This window comes from Lissotriton vulgaris, chromosome 8 (assembly GCF_964263255.1).
Source record: "Lissotriton vulgaris chromosome 8, aLisVul1.2, whole genome shotgun sequence".
In the NCBI taxonomy this organism is placed as follows: Eukaryota; Metazoa; Chordata; class Amphibia; order Caudata; family Salamandridae; genus Lissotriton; species Lissotriton vulgaris.
In genome coordinates this window covers 1145156865-1145184544 of record NC_141696.1, presented here as the reverse complement: position 1 = coordinate 1145184544, position 27680 = coordinate 1145156865, and the positions used below count along the sequence as shown (strand labels likewise).

General features: G+C 49.3%; 1 protein-coding gene across 3 annotated transcripts in view; it reads right to left on the bottom strand.

The window, feature by feature from the left end:
* ZC3H13 (zinc finger CCCH-type containing 13) overlaps positions 1-27680 on the bottom strand; it is a 519948-nt gene that overhangs the window by 118167 nt on the left and 374101 nt on the right. For all 3 annotated transcript variants that reach the window (XM_086935008.1, XM_086935009.1, XM_086935010.1), the window contains exon 18: positions 3009-3209. In XM_086935008.1, coding sequence (XP_086791134.1) covers positions 3009-3209 — 201 coding nt within the window. The remainder of the gene's footprint in view (positions 1-3008; positions 3210-27680) is intronic.

The following is a 27680-nucleotide window of genomic DNA, read 5'->3' as shown; positions in this document are numbered from 1 at the left end:
CTCCCGGAGATAGAGCGACACCGTTATATGCAAGCTCGCCATTGGGCCCTTCAGCCGCAAGTGAGAGACACGGCCGATCGGCTTTTTCTTCCTTACGAAAAGTGGCTCTTGTCGCGGACATCGGACTCCAAACTGATTACAGATCTATACAAGCTGCTGCAGCCGCCTGCGACACACCTTTATCACCCCGGGAGGGAGCGCTGGGAACGGGAGTTGGGGAGGACACTGAGCCCTAAGGAATGGGAGCACATATCTTATAGAGCGAGGTACTCGGCATACCACATGGGGCTCACTGATACATTGACCAAGGTCTCCACCTATTGGTATTATACACCTGAACGAGTTCACGAGTTTGATCATAGTAAGGAAGACACATGTTGGCGGGGGTGCGGGCACCGGGGTACACTCACGCATATTCTATGGGATTGCCCGCTCCTGGAGCCTTACTGGAAGGAAGTGTTGGATGAAATTGACTCATTTCGGCATTGAACTGCCGCGCTTTCCTGCTTATACCTTGTTGGGGCTTCCGAATGGTCGGATGTACCCCCTCAGATCCCGCAGGGGCAGGCAGATAGCGATAGCTCTAGGCTCCGCAGTCCAGAACATTTTAATACACTGGCACACCGCTACGATACCATCTATCACCGGCTGGCTCCATAGGTTGTGGCATGTGTTGGGTATGGAGAAATTGTCTCTCTCGGTGGCGGGTGATATAGGGCAGTTCCGGGAGCTCTGGCAACCGTTTCATTCCTTATTGCTTACGGAATTTAGGGAACTCACCTGCCCCAAGTATCTCCGCCTCCTGCGGCTTCCGAACCCAGTAGCGTCTGCCCAGTGATCTATTGCTGGACTCATTCTCCTTGTGGAACATAGCTCTGATGTATATCTTGGTTAGGGACTGTGCACTGGACGTGGGGTGGGGGTAGAGGGGGGTGGGCAAGGGGAGTTGGGATGTTGGGGTTTTGGGGGGGGGGGGGGTTGCAAGGGAAATGTCATTTCATGCTGGGACAACGCGAGACATATGTTACTGTACGGGCGTGGCCCATGAGAACGACATTTGCTAATGGTGTCACTGAGAGCTGGGCTTTTCTGCCCTGTTATATCGCTTTTTGAGATATGTGTTTGTCCCACTATGTTGTGCTGAATAAAATACTTTAAAGTTAAAAAAAATTTGGGGGTGGTGCAATTCATCTCAGGTTATATAAATTAGTCACTTTGAGCGGAATCAACATACATTTTACTTTTGACAGATGTCCACTTGAGATGATTATACACAGGATATCAAAGGTTCAGACTTTGGAAGGAGAAAGACTTTGGGGTTAGAAGAATTTCCTGTCCAAGGACGGAAATCAATTGTAAGTTTCACTACACGCTTTCATAATAATAACGGTTTATATAGACAGTGGGAAGTGCATTCATTATAGACAGACTCGGCTAAAGATAATAGCTACAGGTAGTATTTTAACTTTACTCAGTGGGAATAGTGTGGACAATTGAAGGGTTTGTACATGGACCTAGTTTATATAGATATGGTAGTAGGAATCAAATGGGCATGTTGATGTTCTTATGAATTAATAAGAGGGATTATCCTTTCCTTTTTCAAATATTGGTTCCGCTCTGATTGTCCTAGGGTGACGTTTAAACACATAGGATTAACGTAACAGGAGACAACACTAACACTTTAGAAATTTCAATTATTTGAGGCACGTCAATCTTTGATTCAAGGTCAGAATGAGGAAATTGTACTAAAAATGTCAAATGTTTTTTTGGCGGTGGGTGGCAATTGTGGAAGCGTAGATTGTCAAATAGGCAGGACCAATAGGGCTTGTTTTGAACATAATCTAGAATGTTACTTACAGTCTGAAGACTATTCATTTCTTATGCAAGTATGGATAGTGATTTTGCTTATTGTTTTTCTACTTTGCAGCCCTGATGAGGTCCCGGGAAGGACGAAACGCGAGGATGTGCATAACTCAGAGCTGTACATTTCTTTGGACTATTGATTTGATTGCAATATTTGCTACATTGATTTGGAACACTCTTTTTTGAAATTTGAATTTGGAACTCCCGAAACTCCTTTGTGTTGGATCTATTAAAGATTGAAGAGAAAGAAAGAAGAATAAGAAGAATAAAAGGAATTTATATGAACTTCAACTTTTGTCTTAATAATTTCGGAATTTAGACGCTCCTTTTGCAATTTGTCTTGTTGTTTCATTATTGGTCTTAACCGTGGGCCATAAGAAGTTGAGCGCCACAACTAAAGATAAAGTTCTATTGAATTACCGCCAACAGTTACCAGTGCATACCAAGTAGTGCCCTCATCGTTGTTGACTCATACATTGATAACAAAGTTCTTGGTATCACAATTAACATAAAAATATGAGTTATTTTCCTAAATTGGTCTCAGATTTATTCCTGAGCATGTAACTCATTTAGTGCCTCTGAGTACAATAAATGCTAAGCACTGCCCTCTCATAAGCCTAACTGCTCGCCCACACTACCACAAAAGAAAGCATTTGGGTTTCGATTTGTGCCTCTGTAAATCACTAGGGGTTTGGCTAAACTCTTTACATAAAGTACCACATTTGGATCCACCACATAAAGAGCTAGCTCCCTACAACTACCACCACTTCCTGCTCAAAGAAAAGGCCTACACCAACTGTTTGGACATTCTTTGCCAAATGACAAGCCTGGTGTTGTCAGCCAAACTCTAGAACATACTTGCCTTGGGGAAGAAAAGCAGTCAGTCTGGTCAACTGGACTCAAGCAAAAAAGTGCACACTTCTCTTCTAATTTCTGACTGCAAGCAGCTCACTTGCAGCCTCTTGATACCCACTCACCCGTCAAACATGTCCGGCATGCGTCTAACACTGAATCCTCAGATACTGAGGACACAAGAATCTCCCATACTGGAAAACAAACTGCTCACTCTAACAGTTTGTAGCTGTGAGTACACTAGACTAAATCACAGTGAGTGCCCGATGGACAGCTTAATAAAATGTGTTTACCTTTAGGCTTTTCCAATGATTTCTGACAGGTTTCTTTAACTTTTTTGAAAAGATCAGGACCTGCAAGTCGTTTTGAAATACCAACTCTCAGCAAAACTGCACCTGGCGTAAATTTTAAGAGTGCAGCTCCTGGTTCTCTGGGTTCTTTTTGTTGTTTTGGCATGAGACTAGACCAGTCAACATCAATTACATCCAGAGGATCTGCAAATAAAGAAAAAAGTTATAAAGGAAAGCGTGGGCTAAATATAGCACGGAGTCTTAAAACAACATTCATAAAAGTAAGTGGTTAAAAAATCAGAATAAGAATGCTACTCTGACTAGCTATATATGAGGGTTTCTGAAACAGCCCACTAATCCTTTGAAAATGTGTAGCTATATGGAATCAATGGCAAGCGTTTAAGTACCATTTTGTGCGCGTGAAATTAGGCAAAAGTGCAATATCCGCTCACAATTCCCCACTCTGATTCACAAAATGAATATCTCTGAATATATTGCACTTGCAATTGTAGAAAGTCAGGAAAATATGTGCATACATCCGCAGACACAAGTCTGACGTGGGGAAAATGAATTTTATCACTTGAGACTCACAGGAGCGGGCTGAGCAAATAAGGTGAGCTCCACCAAAGAGATGACTGTCTGTATTCAGAAACATTTGTAAACATTGTCCCACATTAATCACACTTCTGAACTTGGATCTAAATAAGGAAGATAAGTCATGTAGCAAGCAAACAGTTGTAGAAACAGCCCTATTATTAAGTGATCCATGGCACAGAGATGTTAAACGTTAGATAGGCAGACTGATAGTGCATCTTGCCAACTTTAGACACAGAAAGTACTAATGATCGAATTGTCTGTGTACAAGGAAGTAAGTGACCTAGAAGCCCAGACATACCAGCCAGTCATAAAACTGTAAAACATGGGCCACCATAGCTAACCTGACATTTTTCAGGGACTATATGACAATACTCAAGTACTAGCTAGTGCACAACTCATTTCTGGGACCACAAAATAGATGGTGTAGAATCCAAGCTGCATTCCTGCGGAAGGCACTAGTTTGATAACCTCTTTGACGACCAGAGGCTGAGATTACTTCAAAGTGTTCAGTTTGGGAAAGAGTACTTCTTGTAAAGTGAAAGCACCACTACTGACGGCATATTCACTCTGAGAGCATCTGTATAGTTTATGTGGCAAAAAGTCTTAATAAAATGGGTCATTTGTGGTTTGAGGCGGTAACTCCTACAGATAAAACACAAAAAAGAGTGGGCAAACAGACACAGGCCATTCAAGCCAGACACAGCTTAATTTCCAGGTCGCAGTCTAACCTTATACACGCTGCCTACGTTGTCAGACACTCTTCCTCATTCTATAGTAGAGTTGGAGGAAGAGTGGCTTTCCTAAAAGAAGGTAGATAAGAGAATAAAAATTTCTGTAGAAACAGAAATAGGTAGAATTTAACCATTGGGAACAGCCTGCAAATGTCGAAGTGTTTCCAGTGATGAAAAACATCTTCAGTGAGGGCCTTCTGAGGAAATAGATAGTGTCTACAGGTCCCTGCCTCTGATCCGGAACGTATCCGTCCTGATCTACCCTTCCACCACGAGCAGGGAACGGCCATCACCATTGGATCCCCACTCCGCCGTTGCGATTTCCTGCCATTACAAGAGTTTTACAGCCCTGATGAGTCATATCAAGTACACGGTGTGACGAAACACGCGTCGGCTGGCGACTTGCAATTGTACTGATCAAGATTGAATGATAAATCTTTATCACACGCAAAACCTGGAGTTTGACCCTCATTCATTTACATGAACATTGTCCTTACAGTGGGGTTCTGACACCAGAACCTATTTTCCACATAACGTGTGCACGGGACTCCATTCTCATATTTTGGTATAGGTCTCCTATACCAGTGCAGGGGTTGTTAACTTAGGGTTTGTTTTCCCCTGACCTGTTTGCACCGTGATACAATTGAATTTGCAGGTTACTCACTAATCATACACGCATGAGCGCCACATCTTCCTGTCCATCAATGCAAACCAGTTCTCTTTGTCTATATTACTAATAGGATGTGTTCAGGGAGGTTTTAAGTGCAGCACTGTCCAAGACGTGTTAGGGTTGGATGTAGATGTGGATTTGTTGTGAGATGATCCTTCTCCAGCGTCTATGTCGAAGGAACAAATGCAAAGTGTATCACTGAGATCGAAGTCCACACCGATGCTGGTATTGAACCCAACATACGTCAAGAAGCGAATATGCTACTTACCAGTATGCATCTGTTCTTGGCATGTAGGGAAGCTGACATTCATATCTGTGCATAGATCGCCGCCTAGTGTTGGGTCCGGATGATTGCACATTGTTGTCCTGGAAGAGTCTTCGAAGTATCACGAGATATGTGGCTCCTCCCCTGGACTACAGTGCGCATGGGCATCGACTCCATCCTCAGATTGTTTTTAGCCATTGTGCCCAAGATGGAGTGAAACTCAGTGAATGATGACCATGCTATGAGTATATGTGAACACTGCAGCTGCTACAGGCGCCGGGGAGGAGGGCGGGCGATATGAATGTCAGCAGCCATACATGCCAAGAACAGATGCATACTGGTAAGTAGCATATTCGGTTCGAGGCATGTGGGCTGCTGAATTCATATCTGTGCATAGAATACATAGCAGTCCCTCCATTATCGGCGGCCGCCCGTGCCAGCTGCAGCAGTTTGGAAAAGTGTTTTGAGAACAGCCTGCCCTACAGCTGCCTGCTGTTTGGAGTGCACATCAACAAAGTAATGCTTAGTAAATGTGTGTGTGGTAGACCATGTGGCTGCTCTACATATGTCTTCCAAAGGAATGTTTCCAAGGAATGCCATAGAGGCCCCCAACTTTCTGGTGGAGTGGGCTCTTGGTGGAATGGTAAGAGTGCGTTTTGCTTTCAGATAGCAGATCTGGATACATTTAACGATCCACCTAGCAATACCAGCCTTGGAAATAGGGTTACCTTTGTGGTGTGGTGCAAAGGCGACAAAGAGTTGCTTAGTTTTCCTAAAATCCTTGGTCCTATCAATGTAATACATTAGGGCCCTCTTGACGTCAAGGGTATGGAGCATCCGCTCCGCCAATGACTCGGGATTTTGAAAGAAAACAGGTAATTCAATAGTTTGGTTGATATGGAAGTGAGACACAACCTTGGGAAGAAATTTAGGGTTAGTGCGAAGCACTACCCTGTTGGAATGAATTTGGATAAATGGCTCTTGAATAGTTAGGGCTTGTAATTCACTAACCCTCCGTAGCGATGTAATTGCTATGAGGAAAGCCACTTTCCACATCAAGAACTGAATCTCACAGGAATGCAGTGGTTCAAAGGGAGGACCCATCAGCCTGGTAAGGGCCACATTGAGGTTCCACTCGGAGCTGGTGGAGTCCGTGGAGGAATGACTTGTTTGAGTCCTTCCAGAAAAGCCTTAATGGCAGGCACCCTGAAGAGGGAGAGGTGCTGCCTATTCTGGAGATAAGCGGCCATTGCAGACAGATGAATGCGAATGGAAGCATAGGCCAGATTACATTTGTACAGATGAAAAAGGTAACAGATGATATTCTGAATAGAAGCATCCAGAGGGTTAATGTTGTGGTCCGCGCAATAAATGACAAACCGTTTCCATTTTGCCGCATAGCATGCTCTGGTGGTGGGCTTCCTTGCCTCCCGAATGATGTCCATACAGTCAGGTAAGTGCACGTAGCCAAACTCTAGGACTTCAGGAGCCAGATCGCCAGGTTGAGCTGTTGCGGATCTGGGTGCTGAATGTCGCCATGGCTCTGCGTCAGAAGCCTGGGTGTGAGATGTAGCCTCTGATGCGGTACCACGGACAGTTCTAGAAACGTGATGTACCATGATTGGCGAGCCCACGTCGGAGCAACCAGGATGAGAGTCATCGAGTGCTGCCTGAGCTTGCGTGCCACCAGCGGTTTCAGAGGTGCTGGGGGAAAAGCGTACGCAAATCTGCCTGACCAGTTCATCCATATCGCATTGCCCTGCGACTGTGGGTGTGGGAACCTGGCGGCAAAGCTTTGGCATTTTGCGTTCTCCCTTGTGGCGAAGAGGTCGATCTCTGGATGACCTCACTTTCGGAAGTACGGTTGGAGAACTGATGGATGTATCTCCCACTCGTGCATTTGGTGGCTGTGCCTGCTGAGCAGGTCCGCCATCTGATTGTCCTTGCCCGGGAGGTGCTCTGCTATGAGGAAGATGTTCCTCTGAATGGCCCACTTCCACATGCTCTGAGCCAGATGAGACAGCTGCGGAGAGTGTGTTCCTCCCTGCTTTTGAATGTAGTACATTGCCGTCATGTTGTCCGTCCAGATCAGCACGACCTTGTTGCACAGATGTACTTTGAAGGCTTTTAGTGCCATGAAGATCGCCATCAGTTCCAGAACATTGATGTGCATCTTCCTTTGCTGTTGCGTCCATAGTCCCTGCACAGTGTATTGGAGTATATGCGCTCCCCATCCCTGGAGAGAAGCGTCCGTCGTCAGGATGATCTGTGGCACGGAACGGTCGGCCCTTGCAAAGGTTTCGTGGATTCCACCAATGCAGAGAGTTGTATGCCCGACCGCTCACCAACACTAGGTCTTTCAACTGCCCGTGAGCCTGAGTCCACTGACGTGCTAAGCATTCCTGAAGCAGACGCATATGTAGTCTCGCGTGCGGGACTATGGAGATGCAGGAGGCCATCATGCCTATCAACTGCATGAACACTCTTGCTGGAAGCGAGTGTTGAGGGCTGAATTTTTGGATCAGCGATTGAATGCTGCCGACACTCACTGAATTCGGCTGTGCTGTGGCCGCCAGAGTTTCTATGGTCGCACCCAGATACTGCCGTATGTGGGCGGGCTGTAGGTGGGATTTTGGGTAATTCAGTGAGAATCCCAGATCAAGCAGGAGGTGAATGGTGTGGGACACGTGGGCGGCACACTGCTGGGCTGACTTCGCCTGGATGAGCCAGTCGTCCAGATAGGGGTAGACGTGGATGTTTTGTCTCCTTAGATGTGCCGCCACCGTCGCCAGGCACTTTGTGAACACCCTGGGTGCCGTGGTGACACCGAAAGGCAAAGCCTTGAATTGGTAGTGCTGTTTTTGGATGGTGAACCTGAGGTATTTCCTGTGTGAAGGGTGTAGTGGAATGTGAAAGTACGCATCCTTTAGGTCTAAAGTTGCGAGAAAGTCCCCCTGCCGGAGCAGCGGGAGCACTTGCTGCTGGGTCAGCATATGGAAGTGTTCCGATAGGATGTAGTAGTTGAGGGGCCTGAGGTCTAGGATGGGCCTGAGGGACCCATCCTTCTTTGGAATCAGGAAGTACAGGGAGTAGACCCCTGTGCCTCTTTCCTGCATGGCACGAGCTCTATTGCCCCTTTTTTCAGCATGACGGTGACCTCCTGCTGCAATAAGTGCAAGTGCTCGTCCGACATAGGACGGTGCCTTGGGGGCATGTTGGTTGGAGTGGATGTTAACTCCAGACAATAACCGAATTGGATAAGCTTTCTGACCCACCTGTCCGTGGTGATGGACTTCCAGACGGGCAGGAACTGCTGGACTCTCCCCCCGACCGGTGTTGTGTGGTCGGGGGGGGCAGTGACAAGGCGTCACTGTTTGCTGGCGGTAGAGGACCTGGAGCTGTTGTTGCCACGTCCTCTGCCTTTGGCGCTGTTGCCGCGATATCCACCTCGACTCTTGTTGGCATAAGTAGTCTGGGTGCTGCCCTTGTAGAATTGCGTGGACAGGGAAAGCTGACCCCTTGAGAAGCCTCTAGCATTGGAGCGACGAAATGACCCACCCCAAAACTGCTGGGACTGCAAGGCACCCATGGATTTGCAGTGTCAGTGTCCTTCTTCATCTTTTCTAGGGTGGTGTCAACCTCTGGGCCAAACAGGTGATCTGGGTTTACCGTTTGGTTCAGGATGGTGGTTTGGATGTCTGGCTTAAAACCAGAGATTCTCAGCCAGGCATGTCTCCGAAGCATAACACTGGTGTTAATAGCTCACGCAGCGGTATCGGCTGCGTCCAGAGCGCACTTAATGGAAGCGTTGGAGATTAGCTTTCCCTCTTGGATTAGCATCTCAGCCCCTTCTTTGTATTGATCAGGCAGGTGTTGCAAAAGGGTCTCTAGTGTATCGTAGTGCGCCCTGTCATAGCGCGCTAAAAGCACCTGTGTGTTTGAGATGCGCCATATGTTGGCTGCCTGTGCTGCTACCCTCTTCCCCGAAGCCTCAAAGACCTTGGATTCTTTGTCTGGGGGAGGAGCATCACCCGTAGTCTGAGAATTGGCCCTCTTCCGGGCATTCGAGACAAGGGAGTCCAGAGGCAACTGTCCTTTAATGTATGTAGGATCAGTAGGTGCCGCTTTGTATTTTTTGTCAATCCTAGGGTTTATCACCCTCGCCCTGGTAGGTTCCTTGAAGACCTCAGCAGCATGCTTTAAAACACCTTTCAGCATAGGCAGAGTTTTCACAGTCTTTTCCGATACAGAAAAAGTGTCAAAGAAGAAATCCACATCCACAGGGTCAGCATGCAGCTGGACATTGTGATTGTTAGCGGCCCGTTCAATGAGGACATTGAAAGCAGCAGAGTCTTCAGTAGGTGAAGTCTTAGCAGAAAAGAGTTGAGGGTCTTGTCCTGAATGAGGATCCCCAGGGTCACCACCAGCTGCCCAGGGCTCATTTGTATCCTCAGGGTCTGTGTAGACCGGATAACTGTATTCATCCTCCTCATCACCCTCACCAGCGTCCACATCGGAGTAAGTGGGCGAGACCTCATGAGCTTGTGGTGAAAGGGGTTCCACCAAGGCAGGAGAGCAAGCAGAGTCCTTTTTGAGAGGGATTTTGTAAAACTCCAGTTGGGGTTCTGGGGTGATTTTCCGCTTCAGAAGGGAAAGCCTGCCCGTTTCGGCATCGATGAAGTGTTCTTGACGCTCCTCCTCCGAAGGTTGTCAAGGTCGCGGGCCGTGGACCACCAACGACGCCTTCGGCGCCGAGGAGACCTTCTCGGGCACGCCTGCCCCCGGCCTAGGAGCGAAAGCCTTCGGCGCCGTCTTAGGCGGCAAGGTAAAGAGGATCGGCGTGGACGCCTTAACCGGTTTCTCCACAGGCTTGGCAGGCGGAGGGTCCTTCGGCTCGACCGCTGCGGTGCCGTCCCTGATGCGTTGCAGGGAGTCCATGGCCTTTTTGGTGAATCCCGCGGATGGACCGCCGGTTCAGCGGAGTCCTTTGAGGCCACCTTTGGAGCAGAGTCCTTCGAGGCCATCTTCGGAGTCGACTCCCGTGGCGCAGCACCCTTGGCCTTGTCGTGTGGACGCGGGGCAGAGAGGACCTTCGGGTCATCGGGTCACTTCTTCGGGTCGCCGAGAGTTTTCTTCGGGTCGTCGACAGCCTTCTTCGGGTCGACCGAGCCCTTGCCGGCGTCGACCGCCTTTGGCGCAGACGTCAAACACCTTCACCTTAGTCTTCGGCGCGGCAGCCTTTGGCTGGGCGCCCTTGACTTGGCCTTTCGGCTCGACAGCCATCTTCGGCGCCGAGGCCTCAGAAGTCTTCGATCCGACTAATGCGATGCGCACTTTCGGTTTCAATACTCGCACCTGCGCAGTATCTGGAGTTGAGACCGTAGGTTTCACTTTCGGTTTCGTTTTGACCGGGAGTGGCTCGGTAGCAATGTCCGTGGCCGGGCCCGAAGGCGGGGCCGTGGAACCCATATCGAGGTCTTAGGTAAGGCCCGAAGGCGATCCCTCGACCTGGGCCTTATAGATAGGCACGGCCCCAAAGTCAGTTTGAGGGAGCTCCTCGTCCGAGCTATTCTCCATGGCCCAGAGGGCCCCGTCGTCGTCTCCTACCTCCTCGACGACTTCTTCGCTTTCGAACACCTCGGCATCAGCGTCGTAGTCTTCTTCGACGTCCGACGCGGTGTTGGATTCCGAAACGTCCTGGATATATTATTCCTCGACATCCCCAGCATCGAAAATGTCCGTAGGCGCCGGAGCAGATTGCTGGGCCTTCAGGCGCGCAGCTCGTCGGAGCTTGAGTGTCTTCTTGGACCTGAATCGTGAACAGGCCATACACTTGGCCTCATCGTGGTCCGGCGACAGACACTTGTTGCACACCGGGTGGACGTCGATGTGTGGGTACTTCGAGTTACAGACCGGACATCTCTTGAATGGACTTCGGTCCATGATGGATGGTCGATAAGTCTGGAGCGTTGACAAGGCCTTCCGCGCCGAGAGCACGCGGAAGTACAGAAAACGGCTCGGAGCCGATCTAGAAGAAGTAAGCCGAACGCAAGACAATACCGACGTATAGACTAAAGACCTTTTGGTCTCAAGAAAGTTTTTCTATCGATTCCGACAAGAGGGAACTAAAGACATCCAAACCCAATGGCGGAAAAAAACAATCTGAGGATGGAGTCGATGCCCATGCGCACTGTAGTCCAGGGGAGGAGCCACCTATCTCGTGATATTTCGAAGACTCTTCCAAGACAACAATGTGCAATCATCCGGACCCAACACTAGGCGGCAATCTATGCACAGATATGAATTCAGCAGCCCACATGCCTCGAACCACAGGCGACGCCAAGGGAAAACCAGCTGACAGAAGTCTAACTGGAGGCCCCTGCAAAATCTTGGGGCGCACAGGGACACCAAAGGGAGCCAGAAGTGTGCTGAAAATGAGCAGCATTGCTGCTCTAAAGGTCTCGAATTGCTGCAACATTATAGATAGAAACAGAGAGTCAGGCTGCATCAGGACCACCAGACTTGGAATTGGCTTCTCAGGAGTGTAGGATCAAGAACAAGTGGCACAGTGATGTTCCTGAGCGTTCTCTGGAGATTTAGATTGAAAGAGAGGAGCCGCTGGCCATCTGGATTTCTTGCGTTTCTTCTTTGACTTACCCAAGGGCATTGACCAGGATTAAAATCCACTACAGAAACGACTTCAGGAACGGGACCTTACATTCGATATTGATTGGTCATGGTGCAGAGCTTAGTGGTGTTTCATGGCGCACAACTTAATGATACCATATGACATTCGGGCTCATCTGGGAGCCGTCACTGCAGACCCCTGGAGTCGTACTCTGACCTTAAGCACCAGAGGCATACCTGGAAGGGATCTAGAACAAGGAAGTTGTACAGTAACATATACAAAGTATTCATAAAATGCTGAACTTCTGCTCGTGGCTGTCCCATTTTAGGCTGGAAAAAAACTGTCGCTGGGGAATACTTGTCCTGAATAATCACGAGACCTCAACAACCCATTGTCAAGATTAACCCAGTGTGGAGGAGAGCTGAACAACCCAATTGGAGGAGAGCTGAACAACCCAGTGTAGAGGAGTGCTCAGCAACCCACTGTGGTGGAGGAATATAGCCCAGTGAAGAGTCAAGCCATCCCTGATTGTACAACAAGCACATTTAGCTTACTGAAGATGTGCACAGAGGTTGCCTCAATCTAGAGCCGCAAATGAGTAACAAGTCATGTGGCTCAAAATCATGAAAAATCCCAGAGCAATTGCATTAAGCCACACTTTCGTTAAGTTTTTGTTAAGTTTACTGAAACTCACAACACCAGGCACTAATGCCAGAACGGCAAAAGCTTCAGAGGATTTATATGCAGTAAGGATTCGCTGCCTGACCATTTGAAACTCCTACAAATTCTATGTATGAGAAGGTCAATGAATCAGATGGATCTGTGAACAACTGCGACTGACAGCTCAGCAATCGGAAAGAGTATCTTTTCAACTTATTGCTCACCACTGAAGACTCAGACTGAAGACTGTGGAGTGGTGTGGCTCACTGGTTAGAGGCGGCAGACCCGTAAGCAGAGGACGGCCCGGGACCAGGGTTCGATTGCCGACGCGGCAGGGTCGTGGACCAGGGTCAGCGGGCTCGATAATTCTCGCCTCGGTGCCTACTCCAGTCAGGGACCACACTCTGCAACTCTGGGCATTAGCTTGCCTCATCTTCACAACGGCCCCCCCAGACTGCCGGGGATGCTTTGTCGCACCTTAGAGATACCCATTAGGGACCATCTCTCAGGGTGAGCCAGGACTGGTTCCCCAGCGGTCGAAGCGCGGAGATACTCCCCCGGGAGTCGATTCTAGCGCTATATAAACCCGCAATTAAATTAAATTAATCATGAGAAGCTCTGCAAGAATTGGAATCCATTGCTACTTCAGGAAACACGTTTAACTCCTCCTTCGGCCTCACTTGTGGGCCCAAACAAATACAGACAACAGGCACCAATCAGTGTTTGTAAAACTACGGCATGCAATCTAGTCTCCCCCACATGAAAAAGAGTCAGTAATAGGCTTATACTTTGAATTCCACTTGGAAAAGGAACAGGATTACTGGTCCCTGGAAATCCAGAGAAGACAGATAAGTCACCATCTCTTTTAGCCCCTGATATGCCACTCTCCCGATATGAAGACATGTTACAGTTACCTTAACTTCACTATTTGTTTTTCTTTTCCCACAAGTTAACCGAGGTGGGAGATTGTTGGAGTTTAAAGATAGGAGGGAGGGGTTCCTATAGACCTAGGGAAGGGGTAGGCGACTGGCCTCTCCAACCTACCTGCGACACAGTTGTCATGTTGACGGAAAACAGTGTGTGAGGGAGAAGTGAGAGTGGGGTTGATTTTAATAGTTGGGTAGAGGGGATAGACCAATAGCACAAGGAGAGTAATGCAAAAAGGCACATCAGCACAGTAATGGGGAAGTCTGATCACTGGTGGCGAACACTTGTATACAATCCAAATGAACAGAGCTGACACACTGGAATTGGATGAATACTTTAATACTGTCATGGAGCGTTAATGTGCAGGGAAATAGGATTAAAAGGGTATTGGTGGAGGCAGCCACATATATCAAACAGTTGAAGCCCAACATACTCCTTCTGCAGTACACACATTTGTGGGGCACAAATTGTGGGTTCCTTGGCAGAGGAGCCTACAAGACACTGGCACATGCAGGCTTCACGTCAGGCTCCCGAAGTGTAGCGATACTGATTAAGAAAACCCCAACATTTAGGGAGGAAAAGACCTGGGTAAATCCTAATGGCACATTCGTAGCGGTCAAGGGCATATGGAGAATAAGAGACAACACTGGTTAGGGATTACTTGCCACAGGAGGGGGGCCAGGTAGGCCCCCTCCAAAATAGTAATTTTTAAAAAAACGGGCCCTGCCCGGGGGAGGGGGTGCCCGGGGCAAATTATGGCCTTGGGAGAGGTGGCCACGAGGCCCCCTTCCCGATTTTTTTAAAATGTAAATTAAAAATTGGGGGCAGGCCCTGGGGGATGGGGTCCCCAGGTCGGAAAAAGTTAGAAAAAGAAGGGGAGCTACACAGCCCCGCTACTTAAAAAATAAATGAATTTTAAAAAACGGGATCGCGGCCGGAGGCCACGCCCCCTCATTTCAAGACTCTGCGAATGCGCCCCCTGCGGTGTTTGCAGAGGGAGAACAAATTCACCTTGAATATTGGGGGTGCCTGGGGGCCAACTAGCCCACCAGGTACCTTCAGTAGGCCCCAGTGAGCTCTGTTGCTGAGAGGTGTTCTGAAGCCACGCCACTTTTTACACCTCTCTGCAACGCAGCTCTGTGCCACTTACTGGAGGTAGTTGGTGGGCTAGTTGGACCCCAGGGACCCCAGGATTCAAAGGGACTTAATTCCCCAACTTAAAACGCGCCACGGGGCACGTTTGCACAGTGGTGAAGGGAGGGGGCAGGGTCTGAGTTCACATGTGTGCAAACACGCCCTGTGGCGCGGTTTAAGTTGGGGAATTAATTCCTTATCAATACAGAGGGTCCCTTGTAGCCAACTAGCCCACCAGGTACCTCTAGTAAGCGCCACAGAGCTGCATTGCAGAGTGTTGTAAAAAGGGCATGGCCTCTGACAACCTCTCTGCAACGCAGCCTCCTAGCACATACTGGAGGGACCTGATGGGCTAGTTGGCCCACAGGGACCCACAGGATTGAGGTGGAATTAATTATCTAAGTTAAAACGTGCCGCAGGGTGTGCTTGCAGACATATCACCTTAGGCCACGCCTCCTTCCTTCACCACTGTGCAAATGCACCCTGTTGGGCGTTTTAAGTTGGGGAATTAATGATCTTTCAATACTGAGGGCCCCTGAGGGCCAAATAGCCCAACAGGTATGTCCAGTATGCGTCAGGGAGCTGCATTGCAGACAGGTGTTCAGAGGCCACGCCCCTTTTTACACCTCATTGCAACGCAGCTCTCTGGTGCTTACTGGAGGTAACTAGTGGGCTAGTTTGACCCTAGGGACCCATAGGATTGAAGGGGACTTAATCTCTTAACTTAGAACAGTGACAGGGCGCATTTACACAGTGGTGAAGGGAGGGGAGGGGCCTGACGTGATGTGTGCAAACACGCCCTGTGGCGCGTTTTAAGTTGGGGAAAAAATTCCATTTCAATCTTGAGGGACCATGGGGGCCAAGTACCTACCAGGTGCTTCCAGGAAGCGCCACTGCGCTGAGTTGCAGAGAGGTGGTGCAGGCAGTGCCCCTTTTTACATCTTTCTGCTACGCAGGTCTGTGGCGCTTACTGGATGTACTACGAATTCCGATTTACTTACCTGTTATCAGGAGAGACCTCAGTGCAGCATCTTTGAGTCCAGTACTGATCTGAAAAGAAAGTAATTCTAACCATACTTACCAGTAACTTAAATTTCCTTCCATAGGCTAACATTGACTGGTTTTCACCAGAAATGTTTTTAAGTGTCTATTTTGACAAACTACAAATATTCCTAAAAAATCGCCTGTATGACAAACGCATTCTTTCAACTGTTTACAGGGGATGCACCAGTGCTGGATCCAGGATCCACCACTGAGTAAGAAAAAGTAATGATAACACTACTTACTTGCTAAGTGAATTTCCACCCATAGGATAACATTGGTGATTCTATGTGAAAAAGTGTAAACTTTTAAAATGCAATAATATTCCTTAAAAATCATTACTGTAACCAAAACGCTTTTACTTAACTGTTTACATGAGATGTCCCAGGACTGAATCTAGGATCCAGTCCTGTGGTTAGAAAAGTAATCCATAAAGTAACTAATTGCATTTAACTAAAAATTTCCATTCAGCTCAATGTTGCATTTGGTTTGAAATTGTCTTGCCCATTGCAGCAACTGCAACTACTGTAATTAAAAGTCTATTGCCTATTTGCAAAGTATTTAAACTAAAGTAATTCATTTTGAGAAAGTATATTTTGGAATGTAATGTATAATATAATTTAAAAAATAAAATATCTAAAAATAAATAGTTTAAACAATTTTTGTAAATCAGTATTAACAAAAAAATAAGAATTAATATCTTTAAAATGGTCATTTACAAAACCTTTGAAATTCACTGAAAAAAAACATAGGTTTCCGACATGTTATAGTTCTGAATTAGCATTTAAAAAACCGTAGAAATTCACTGAAAAAAACATAGGTTTTAGGGGTTTTATAGTTAGTTGGACATTTCACTCATACAAAACTATTGAAATCCCCCCGTTATAGTTAGTCGTACTAACTATAACTTGCGCGCCCACAATCCACTGCTGATGATGTCACATATTACATCATTAATGACCTGCTCAGTGACATCACTGATGACATCTCAAATGACATCACTGATGACATCATCCACGTGACAATCTGATACATCTTATCATAGACTAGTATAACTTTTCAACACATGATAAAATATGAAGTACCATATTAGAAACCATTGACACACCAATACAAGTTTCTAAAAACCCATTCAGTGATTCCTACATCTACACACAAATCTAAACACTTACCTATAGATTCACTCATACATGCTAACAAAGATCAATAAAACAGTATTAAATATACTTATACACCTACATCAACATTACAGACCAGCACACATCCTATTCACTTCTGCCGTCATCCTATTCACTTATGCAAACACCACTTTATTTATTCATGTAGATAGTAACGCATACTTAGTGTGTTATAAAATCACTATTACAAGTATACAGTTATCCATACGGCACTCATACAATCACTGAGTCTTATGTATACTTATTTACATACAATAACTGTCACATACACTGCCTTTTGTATTTCTAGTTTGATGGACATGTATCATTGAGAAGCACAAGTTACTACTTGTGTAACGATATATCTGTAAGAGACATTAGTTAGTGATAGATTCCTTACCTTAGAATATCCCCAGGCGTCAGACTGGATCCGGAAACTTTTGCGTAGCAATACCCCTGCGCGCTGGCAGGCGTCGTCTGCGGCTCCGCGTCCGTCGTCGGCGTCGTGAGCGCCGGGATGACGTCGTCGGAGTACTTAGACGGCGCCCATGCGCGCTGACGTCAGTTCTGATAACACAGCTTTTCCGCGCCAGATACGCAGAGCCATGATAGAACTAACACTGGTGCCATGAAACTAGGGCCCTGAAAGGGGATGACCTTAACCCTAGATATCGGTTCGCAGAACGGGGAGGATGGGTGGGTCGGTAAGGAATCTATCACTAACTAATGTCTCTTACAGATATATCGTTACACAAGTAGTAACTTGTGCATCTGAAAGAGACACGTTAGTGATAGATTCCTTACCTTAGAATAGATACCCCAGCAATACCAACCCCGGTGGTGGGTCTGCGAACCAATATCACACCAGAAAGTCCTGGAGGACGGAACGGCCAAAGAAGCCATCCCTCCGGACTTGACTGTCCAGGCAGTAGTGTCTCGCGAACGTGTGCAGCGAGGCCCACGTGGCTGCCTGACAGATGTCCTGCAGGGGGACACCGCGGCCCAGGGCAGTTGTCGTTGCCGTGGCCCGAGTGGAGTGAGCCCGCAATCCAGCCGGGGGCTCCTTCCTCGCCATGGAGTAACATGCTTGAATACACAAGATGATCCACCTAGAGATGGTCCTCTTGTGCACAGCCTTTCCCTTCTTCGCGCCCACGTAACCAACGAAGAGTTGGTCATCCACCCGGAATTGGCGTGTGCGATCTAGGTAGTAGGAGAGCGCACGTTTTGGATCCAGACGGTGGAGCCTCTCCTCCTCTTTCGAGGGGTGCGGAGGCGGAAAGAAGGTGGGCAAAGTGATGGACTGCCCGATGTGGAAGGCCGTGACAACCTTGGGCAGAAAAGAAGGTCGTGTACGTAACACCACCTTGTCAGGATGAACAGACAGGAAAGGCGGAGAAGAAGAAAGAGCCTGGAGCTCACTCACCCTCCTGGCAGAGGTGATGGCAACCAGGAAGGCCGTCTTTAGAGTAAGGAGACGAAGAGGGCAGTTATGAAGCGGCTCAAAGGGAGCACACATCAGATAGGTGAGAACCAGATTCAAGTCCCACTGGGGCATCACGAAGGGAACGGGAGGGAACATGTGCGTGATGCCCTTCAGAAATCTACTCACAATAGGGGACTTGAATAAAGAAGGCTGATCTGGTAGCCTCAAGAAGGCTGATAGAGCAGAAAGGTACCCTTTAAGAGTGCCCAGAGCAGAGCCCTGCTGGGCAAGGGAAAGAAGAAAGAGCAGCACTTCCGAAAGGGGTGCAGAGAGAGGATCCACAGCCTTTGCTGTGCACCATGCCACAAATCTGTTCCACCGGCAGGCGTATACCGACTTTGTGGAGGGACGCCTGGCTGCCAGAATGATATCACAGACTTCGGGAGGCAAGTCAAATGGCCTCAACTGCCGCCGCTCAATCTCCAAGCTTGTAGGTGGAGACTGGACAGGTTCGGGTGCAGGACCGTCCCCTGCTGCTGCGACAGAAGGTCCTCCCGAAGAGGCAGACGAATCGGGGGATCGACTGACATGCTGAGTAGCTCGGGATACCAGTATCTTCGTGCCCAGTCCGGAGCCACAAGGACGACCTGGGCCCGGTCGCGCCTGATCTTCTTCAGCACTCTGGGCAGAAGTGGTATAGGCGGAAAGGCGTACAACAGACCGCAGCTCCACTCGCGACGAAAAGCGTCTCCGAGCGAGTGCCGCCTTGGAAACTCCAATGCGCAGAACTGCTGACATTGCGCGTTCTCTTCTGTGGCGAATAGATCTAACCAAGGCTCTCCCCACTGTCGAAAGAGACCTTGCGCCACGTCCGAGTTCAGACGCCATTCGTGATCCATCATGCACCGGCGGCTGAGTTCGTCCGCCCTGGCATTCAGAGAGCCTGCCAGGTGTTGAACCACCAGGGTCACGCCCTGATGTTCCAGCCACTGCCAGAGACGCAGAGCCTCCTGGCAGAGGGTCCACGACCCCACACCGCCCTGTTTGTTGCAGTACCACATGGCGGTGGTGTTGTCGGTGAACACTTGCACTACGCTCCCCTTGACAGAGGGGAGGAATGCCTTCAGTGCAAGACGAATCGCCCGCAGCTCCAGAAGGTTGATGTGGAGCCGGGACTCCGCCGGAGACCAGAGGCCTCTGATCTCCGCCTCTCCCATGTGGCCTCCCCAGCCCTGGAGGGACGCGTCCGTCACAACTACAGTGCTCCGGCTGGGGTAGGGAGAGGGGTCTGCCACTGACCCAGTCGCGGTCCGTGAGCCACCACTGCAGTTGCTCCGCAGTGCCCTCTGAGATCAGGACATGATCGGACAGGTTGCCCTGATGCTGGGCCCACTGAAACTTCAGGTCCCACTGCAGAGCCCGCATCCGCCACCTGGCGTGACGCACCAGAAGGATGCAGGAGGCCATCAGCCCCAGAAGCCGCAGCGTCAACCTGACCGAGACCCGGGATAACGGCCTGAAGACAGGAATCAGAGCCTGAATATCCCGAACCCGCTGTTCGGGTGGGTAAACCCGAAACTGCGCCGAGTCGAGAACCGCTCCGATGAAGAGGAGCTTTTGAGAGGGACACAGGTGTGACTTCGGCACATTGATGGAGAACCCCAGCAAGTGCAGGAGGTCGGCCGTAGTCTGGAGGTGGCTGACGACTGACTGGGGCGAGCCCGCCTTCAACAACCAGTCGTCGAGGTAGGGGAAGACTGATATCCCCTGCCTGCGCAGATGGGCTGCGACCACCGCCATCACCTTCGTGAACACCCGTGGGGCGCTGGCAAGGCCGAAGGGGAGCACGGTAAACTGAAAGTGCTCTTGGCCTACCATGAACCGTAGGTAACGCCGGTGGGCCGGCAGGACGGGGATGTGGAAATAGGCGTCCTGCAAGTCCAACGCTACCATCCAGTCTCCCGGGTCCAGGGCAGCCAGGACCTGAGCCAAAGTGAGCATCTTGAACTTCTCCGTCCGGAGGAAGCCGTTGACGTTCCGCAGATCCAAGATAGGGCGTAGGCCCCCTTTGCCCTTCTTGGGTACCAGAAAGTAGTGGGAGTAACAACCACGTCCTACTTCTGGCCCAGGAACGCGCTCGATGGCCCTCTTGGCCAAGAGGGCCGAAACCTCCTCTTGCAGAAGTTGCAAGTGATCCCCCGACACACGGTGGTATTGAGGTGGCATGGATGGAGGGGAAGACTCGAAGGGGAGGGAGAAACCCCTTCGGACAATTTGCAGCACCCACCTGTCCGAAGTGACTGAATGCCAGTGGGAGAGGTGATGGCGAACCCTGCCTCCCACAGGCGTCACATGGGCCTGAAAACTCGGACTAGGAAGGTTTTGAGGCGGGGGCTGCTGAGGGAGGTGTGGACTGGCCTCGCCGCTGGCCCCGACCACCGCCACGGCGGTTCCCACGGCCGCCACCGCGTTGCTGAACATTCTGCGGCGCGTGGCTGACGGTCCGTGGTGGGGCGCCCCTTCCGTGGCCACGAAAGGAGCGAAAGGCACCCGATTGCTGGCGTGGGGCCGTAAGGCCCAAGGACTTGGCCGTGGCCCTGGAGTCCTTGAAACGTTCCAGCGCATGGTCTGCCTTGTCGCCGAAGAGGCGACGGCCATCAAACGGCATGTCCAGAAGGGTGGCCTGGACATCGGCCGAGAAGTTGGCGGACCTCAACCAGGCGTGGCGTCGAACCGCCACCGTCGTTGCCATCGCCCTGCCCAGTGAGTCCGTGGTATCCAGCCCACACCGGATAGAGAAGCGTGCCGCATCTCGGCCGTCCGCAAGGGTTTGGCTGAGTTTAGCCCTGACCTCCTCAGGGCATTGTGGCAGCACCTCCGCAACCGTGTCCCACAGAGTGTGGGTGTAGCGGCCCAAGAGACAGTTGGTGTTCACAGACCGTAGCCCTAGGCTCACAGACGAGAAGACCTTCTTCCCGAACTGCTCATATCTCTTGGATTCCCTGTCGGGCGGGGCCGACGGGAATGCGGTTTGGGAGTTAGAGGCCTGGATGACCAGGCTCTCGGGGGTGGGATGGGTGGACAAAAAGCAAGGGTCGCCCGGTGCCGGGCGGTAGCGTCTGGCCACGTTCCTGTCCACAGGGGGGCCTGTGGCGGGCTTGGACCAAGTGCCCAGCAGAACGTCACACAAGGCCTCATTGAACGGCAGGAGGGGCTCCGCGGAGCCGGACTGCTGTTTGAGGACCTCAGTGAGGAGATTAGTCCTCACGGCCGCGACGGGGAGCTGAAGGTTTAAGGCCTTAGCTGCCTTCGTCAACACTACGCTGTAAGCAGAACCCGCCTCCGAAGCCACAGTCGGGGGCGACGTAAATCCAGTGTCTGGCGAGGTGTCAATACCACTGGCCTCCCCAAGCTCATATGTCCAGTCCTGATGTGACTGGCAATCACGTGCCAGAGGGTCCTCGGACCCCTCCCATTGCTCCTCGTCACCTGGCTCCTGGAGACCAGGATTAACAGCCAGGGCCTCCTCGTGGAGATAGAAGTCTCCAAAGGCCGACGGAATCGGCGCCCAGCGGCGCCCCTCCGACTCCTGAGTAGGACCGTAGGAAACATTGGGGTCGGCAACCACATCGGCTGCCGGGGACGACACCTGAAGGGACGGCGCCGGCGAGGTCGTAAGGTCGACCGGCGGGGTCCCGGATCCAGAGCCGGATCCAGCGAGGTCGCGCGGCGCCGGGACCGAAGTCGCCAGCGGCGCCGGGCCCGAAGCACCCGACGTCGTCGGGGCCGAAGCGCCCGACCCGGAAGGACCTCCAGACGGAGCCGATCGGCCCGAAGGCGCCACGGGAACCGACTGAGGAGGGAGGGCCCTCATGGCCATGAGGTACCTCTCGACCTCCTCCTGCGACGCGCCGTGCCCAGGGACCCTAAGGTGTGGGGCAGGCGGCGACGCTTGCGACTCCCACGGAGCCGCGTGGGCGGTGTCGCCCGAGTCCCCGGCCGCATCGAGCGAGCGTCGGGGCGGGTCGGAGGACCGATGGTGTCGCTCCGACCTCTCATGCCTCTTACCTGAGGACTTGGAACCAGACGATCGGTGTCCACTTCCGGAACGTCGATGACTCCGACCTCGCGACCTGTCCCTCGACCTCCCGTGGGACCGGGACCGGGACCTGGAGCGGCGCGGGGCCGAGTGCCTCAGCTCGAGACGCTTGCGGGACCTCTCCCGCCTAGCCTTCGACGTCAGGGCCCGGCAGTCGACGCAGGTTCGATCGTCGTGGTCGAGGCCTAAGCACTTCAGGCACCGGCGATGGGGGTCCGTGACCGACATGAGTCGGCCGCACTTCGTACAAGGCTTGAACCCGGGCATCCCTGGCACCGATAGTCGAGACAGTCGACTAAAAGAGATCAAAAAGGATCAAAAACTTTTCAGTCAAAAAGTGACTGGGGGTAGAGCTTCTTCCGGATCTGCGCTAGCTGGCGCGGAAAAAAGAAGAACTGACGTCAGCGCGCATGGGCGCCGTCTAAGTACTCCGACGACGTCATCCCGGCGCTCACGACGCCGACGACGGACGCGGAGCCGCAGACGACGCCTGCCAGCGCGCAGGGGTATTGCTACGCAAAAGTTTCCGGATCCAGTCTGACGCCTGGGGATATTCTAAGGTAAGGAATCTATCACTAACGTGTCTCTTTCAGATATATATTTACTCATCACCACACCCATAAAGAGGTTCACTCACCCAAACAACTGTTTCCACATAAAGTCGTAACCTCATATACCTACTAAATCAACTATTTACACATCTTTGGACAGTCACAAACCTCCCATACAACCACACACACATTCATTCACTATCCCATACAAATACTCACTTAACTAATTAATAACTAATATAGACTTTCACATAGCTAGTAACCAACTTATGTAGTAGTTTACACAACAAGAGATAGAGTGATACAGGTATTCACACAGTTTAATCACTATCCCATATATTTAGTGAGACACTTTAAAATAGTCACTTAGTACTAAATCCTCCCTTCAGACACTTCTACATCCAGTCAGTCTTCAATGCAGATTGCTATATATATATATATATGTGATCAAAGCCTCGTCAGGCGGAGTGGTGTTGGGTTAAAGAATAAAAAATACGCACCATCTACTGGGTTTGCCTCGTCTTCTTTAAGGTACTAATTGCTGCATAGACGACAACGTACTGAATATATATATCTATATATGATGTTACTGACCATGTCATGAATGATGTAATATGTGACATCAGCAGTGGATTGCGGGCGAGCGAGTTATAGTCAGTAAGACAAACTATAACGGGGGAATTTCAATGGTTTTGTACGAGTAAAATGTCCAACTAACTATAACACCCCTAAAAGCCATTGTTTTTTCAGTGAATATATATATTCAAAGACAACGGAGCAATAAAACTACCTGAGAAAGGATTTTGAAGCGTTGTTGTGGTCTGTACCTGCGTTGTGGGATCGGCGTCCAGAGCCGGTCGGTAGGAGTGTTGAACGAATATATATTTAAATATATATATATATATATTTAAACAGACCTAAAACCTAGTCCTGTGAAACACACATCCACATATATACATATATGTATATATACAGACACATATATGCAAGCCTAAACCACCAAAATTGCACTGCATTTTTCATTTAAAATACACATCTATTCAGCATTTGTGACATAGAAACGTGCACTCTCCACTCGTTTCAACATAGTCTTTATTTTTTAAGGAAAAAGGCAAGGTAATAGCAGCCAGATAGCCCAGAGGCTGCATATAGAAACAAAACAGATTAAAACTGGCGCCTTTATGACCTTCAAGCCCTCCATGGCTCCCATTATGTCTCACAGGAGACTGTTAAATCAAATCTTTTTTACGGTGTGTTACACTGTGTAGGGATAATAAGGAGACAGAGTGCTGTTATAGATAGTATTAGACTGGGGAGGCGGGAGGGTTGCTTAGGACTTTGATGAGTACACCCCTAGAAGAGAACTAAGATTACAGGTAAGTAACTTATCCTTCTCTTCCAAGGTTTACTCATCAATAGTCATAAGCACTGAATAGAGTACCAAGCCCAGCCCCAGAATCCTGCAGACGATCACCAGTATAGCTAGCAGACTGAACAACAGGTTAACCAAACAAATTCTTCAAGGAAGCTTGTCCAAACTGATCATCAGCCTGAGTATCAGAATCCAGCACTAGGGGCGAGCAAAAGTATGTACAGATCGGTATGTAGCAGCCTTACATATCTCTGCAATGGGCACATTTCTGAGAAGGGCCATAGTGGAGGCCTTCCTCTAGTGGAATGAGCCTTTGGTTTGCCAGGGAGTTGCTTGTTAGCCAACTGATAAAATAAGGTCATAAAGGACACTATCCATCTGGAGAAGACTAGAAGAAGGGAGACCAGTGCACATCAAGCCATAATTCACAAAGAGGCTGTCTTTCTTATGCTCTTCGTTTTATTCAGATAGTACTTTAGAACCCTTTTTAGGTCAAGAGAATGCAACACCCTCTCAGGAGGGGTGGTAGGGTTCTGAAAAAAAGGTGGGGAGAGTATTTGACCGCTTAATATGAACAATCCGAGACAACCTTAGGCAGAAAACTAGGGTGGGTTCTCAGGACCACTCTGTTAACATTGAAAATGAGATAAGGCTCTTTGGCACATAGCGCCTGGATCTCACTCACTCTGCGAGCAGAGGAAATTGCCACTAAGAAAGTGGCCTTCCAGGTCAGATGCTTCAATGATACTCAGTGAATGGGCTCGAAGGGAGGACCCATTAATTTAGAAAAGTCTACATTAAGTTCCCAGGAAGGAGAAGGAAACCTAAATCTGAGTGTAGACCTTCTAACAGCCCTTCAGGGAAGTCCCTAACTACTGGCATCTGAAAGACAGAAACGTGCGTGGGTGACTTTCTAAAAGCTGTAATTGCCATCAAGTGTACTTTCATAGAAGTAAACTGCAGTCCTGATTTAGCAAAGTACAAAAAGTATGTGAGAGTAACCTGTTCCTGTCCAAGAATGGGACTAGGGCCATTGGCTGTACACCACAGATAGAAGAGCTTCTATTTGAAAGAATATGACTTCCTCGTAGATGGTCTCTTCGCCTCTTTCAGAAAATCCATACAATCTGGCGATAGACCTAGATGTCCGTATTGGAGGAATGCAGAAGCCATGCTCTTTAATCTCAGAGATGGAAGGTTGGGGTGTAACACCTTCCTTACGAACTTGGTTAGCAGATCCGGACGGCAGTGTGGTGTCTTGGAAAGGTGAAGAAGCTCCGGATACCACCAGTGGCGAGACCACTCTTATGGTATCTGGATCATCTTGGTCCTGGATCTGTCGAGAATATTGATCACCAGTGGTATGAGTGGAATTTGTGGAAAGGAGGTAGAGTAATGTCTCTGACCAGTCTATCAAAAGTGAATTTCCCCTGGAGCCTGGTTGGGGGTACCTGGATGCGAAGGCGCGCCATTTTGAGTTTGTTGCATCCGCAAAGGGATCGATGTCTGGAGAAGCCCATCTTTGATAAATGTCTTCTGCTACCTCGTCGTTTAGCACCCAGTCGTGCGCTTTGAAGGAGTTGCGACTTAGTGCATTCGCTCGCATGTTGAGAGCAGCTAGGAGGTGAATCGCTGATATGGCAGAGGTCTTGGTCAGGTTCCTGACTGTTTGTCAGGTAGTACATAGTTGTGGTATTGTCCTTTCTGAACCAACAGGGAGCGTGCTTTCATGGAGGGAAAGAACAATTTAAGCGCCAGGTGTGCAGCTCTTAGTTCCAACATATTTATGTGGTAACTTCTCTCTGTTTCTGACCACATCTCCATAACCTGTAGAGACTTATGTGGGTTCCCCTTCCTTGGGGAGACACGTCTGTGAAAAGTCTTTGTTTAGGAAGTTCCTGGTGGAAGGACACTCCTTTCAACAAATGATGACTCAGCATCCACCATCTCAGGGAGTCTATGACTGTGAGGAAGAATTATAGTGTCGTTCAAGCAATTGGAGATCTGAGACTGCAAATTCTCTAATGCCTCCTGCAATGGTCTCATTTGCAGTCTGGCATTGGGAACAATGAAGATACAGGAAGCAATAGAGCCCAGCAGAGAGGATACTTGTCTGGCCGTGGGACGAGGTGTGTGGAGGAGAGTGCATGAGACATTTGCAAATTATTGAGGATATCCTTTCCTTCGAAGGACACACTCTTGTGCTTGTGGAGTTTAGAATCGGCCTAGGTAGTGAATTCTCTGAGTTGGATTGAGAATGGACTTCCTGTAGTTGACGCACAGACCCAACTGATTTAACATCGAATGCAGGATTGTAGGTGTTCTTGCAGAAGACCGGAAGATGCACTCTTGAGCAGTCTGGAGATGGATTAACGAAAATGTTTTGCTTCAGTAGATAAGCCGCTACCTTTGAAATTAATTTTGATAACGTGCCAGGGGGCTGACTTGAGTCTGAAAGGAAGGATTTTGTACTGAAAATGCTCTGATGCTACCTGGAACCATAGAAATGTCCAGTGTTTTCAGGAAATCAGGACATGAAAGTAAGCGTCTTAAAGGTCTGTGGAGCACATCCAGTCTCCTTGATGGATTTGAGGAAAAATGTGTTATAGTGCCACCATCCTGAATCTTTCTTTGAGGATACACTTGTTTATGAGTCTGAGATAGAGTATAGACCTGTACTCCCTGGTTGGGCCTTTCTTTAGAACCAGGAAGTAACAGGAGTAAATCCCCTGCCAATGTTGGAAAAAGGGAACTTTTTCTAATAGCCTATTTTTGTAACAGGATGGATAGCTCCACCTAAAGTAGCCTTTGCTGATGGACTGATGATCTCTGAGGCAGGATGGTCAGTGAAGGGGACTTCATCTCATCGTCGGCAAGAGTGAAGAAGAGCGAAGTTGCGTTGAAGGGCAGATTCAGAATCCTGTGTTGGGCCTCGGGTTTTAGATCTGTAAGGAGCGCCTAGCGCAAATCCCATGAGAATAGCTATGAGCCGCCAGATCTGATGCATCAGCTTCTGCACTTGTGACCTGGTTCGCTAAGAGTCCTCCTTCCTGTAGGATCTCCTGGAAATCCTGCCGATCTTCTTTTGGAAGTTTGTCCATGAATCTTTAGAGGGAGTCCCATAGTGATTGGTCATATCTTCCCAGGAGTGATGAGGCCCTAGCGACCTTCATATAGAAGGGCAAGGTGCTACACATCCTCTTCCTAAGGGAGTCCATTTACTTGCTGTCTTTGTTGGGTGGGACTGTGGAGGACGACGCCTCTGTGTGCACTTTTCTTGCTGCCACCACTATGAGTCTGGTGGAGGGTCAGACATCAGGAAAAGGGATCCTGGTCTAGGGCTCCGTACCTCTTGATAAAGCGACCTGGCACTGATCCTATTGAAGCAGGAGTAAGAACTATATGAAAAGCCAGTTC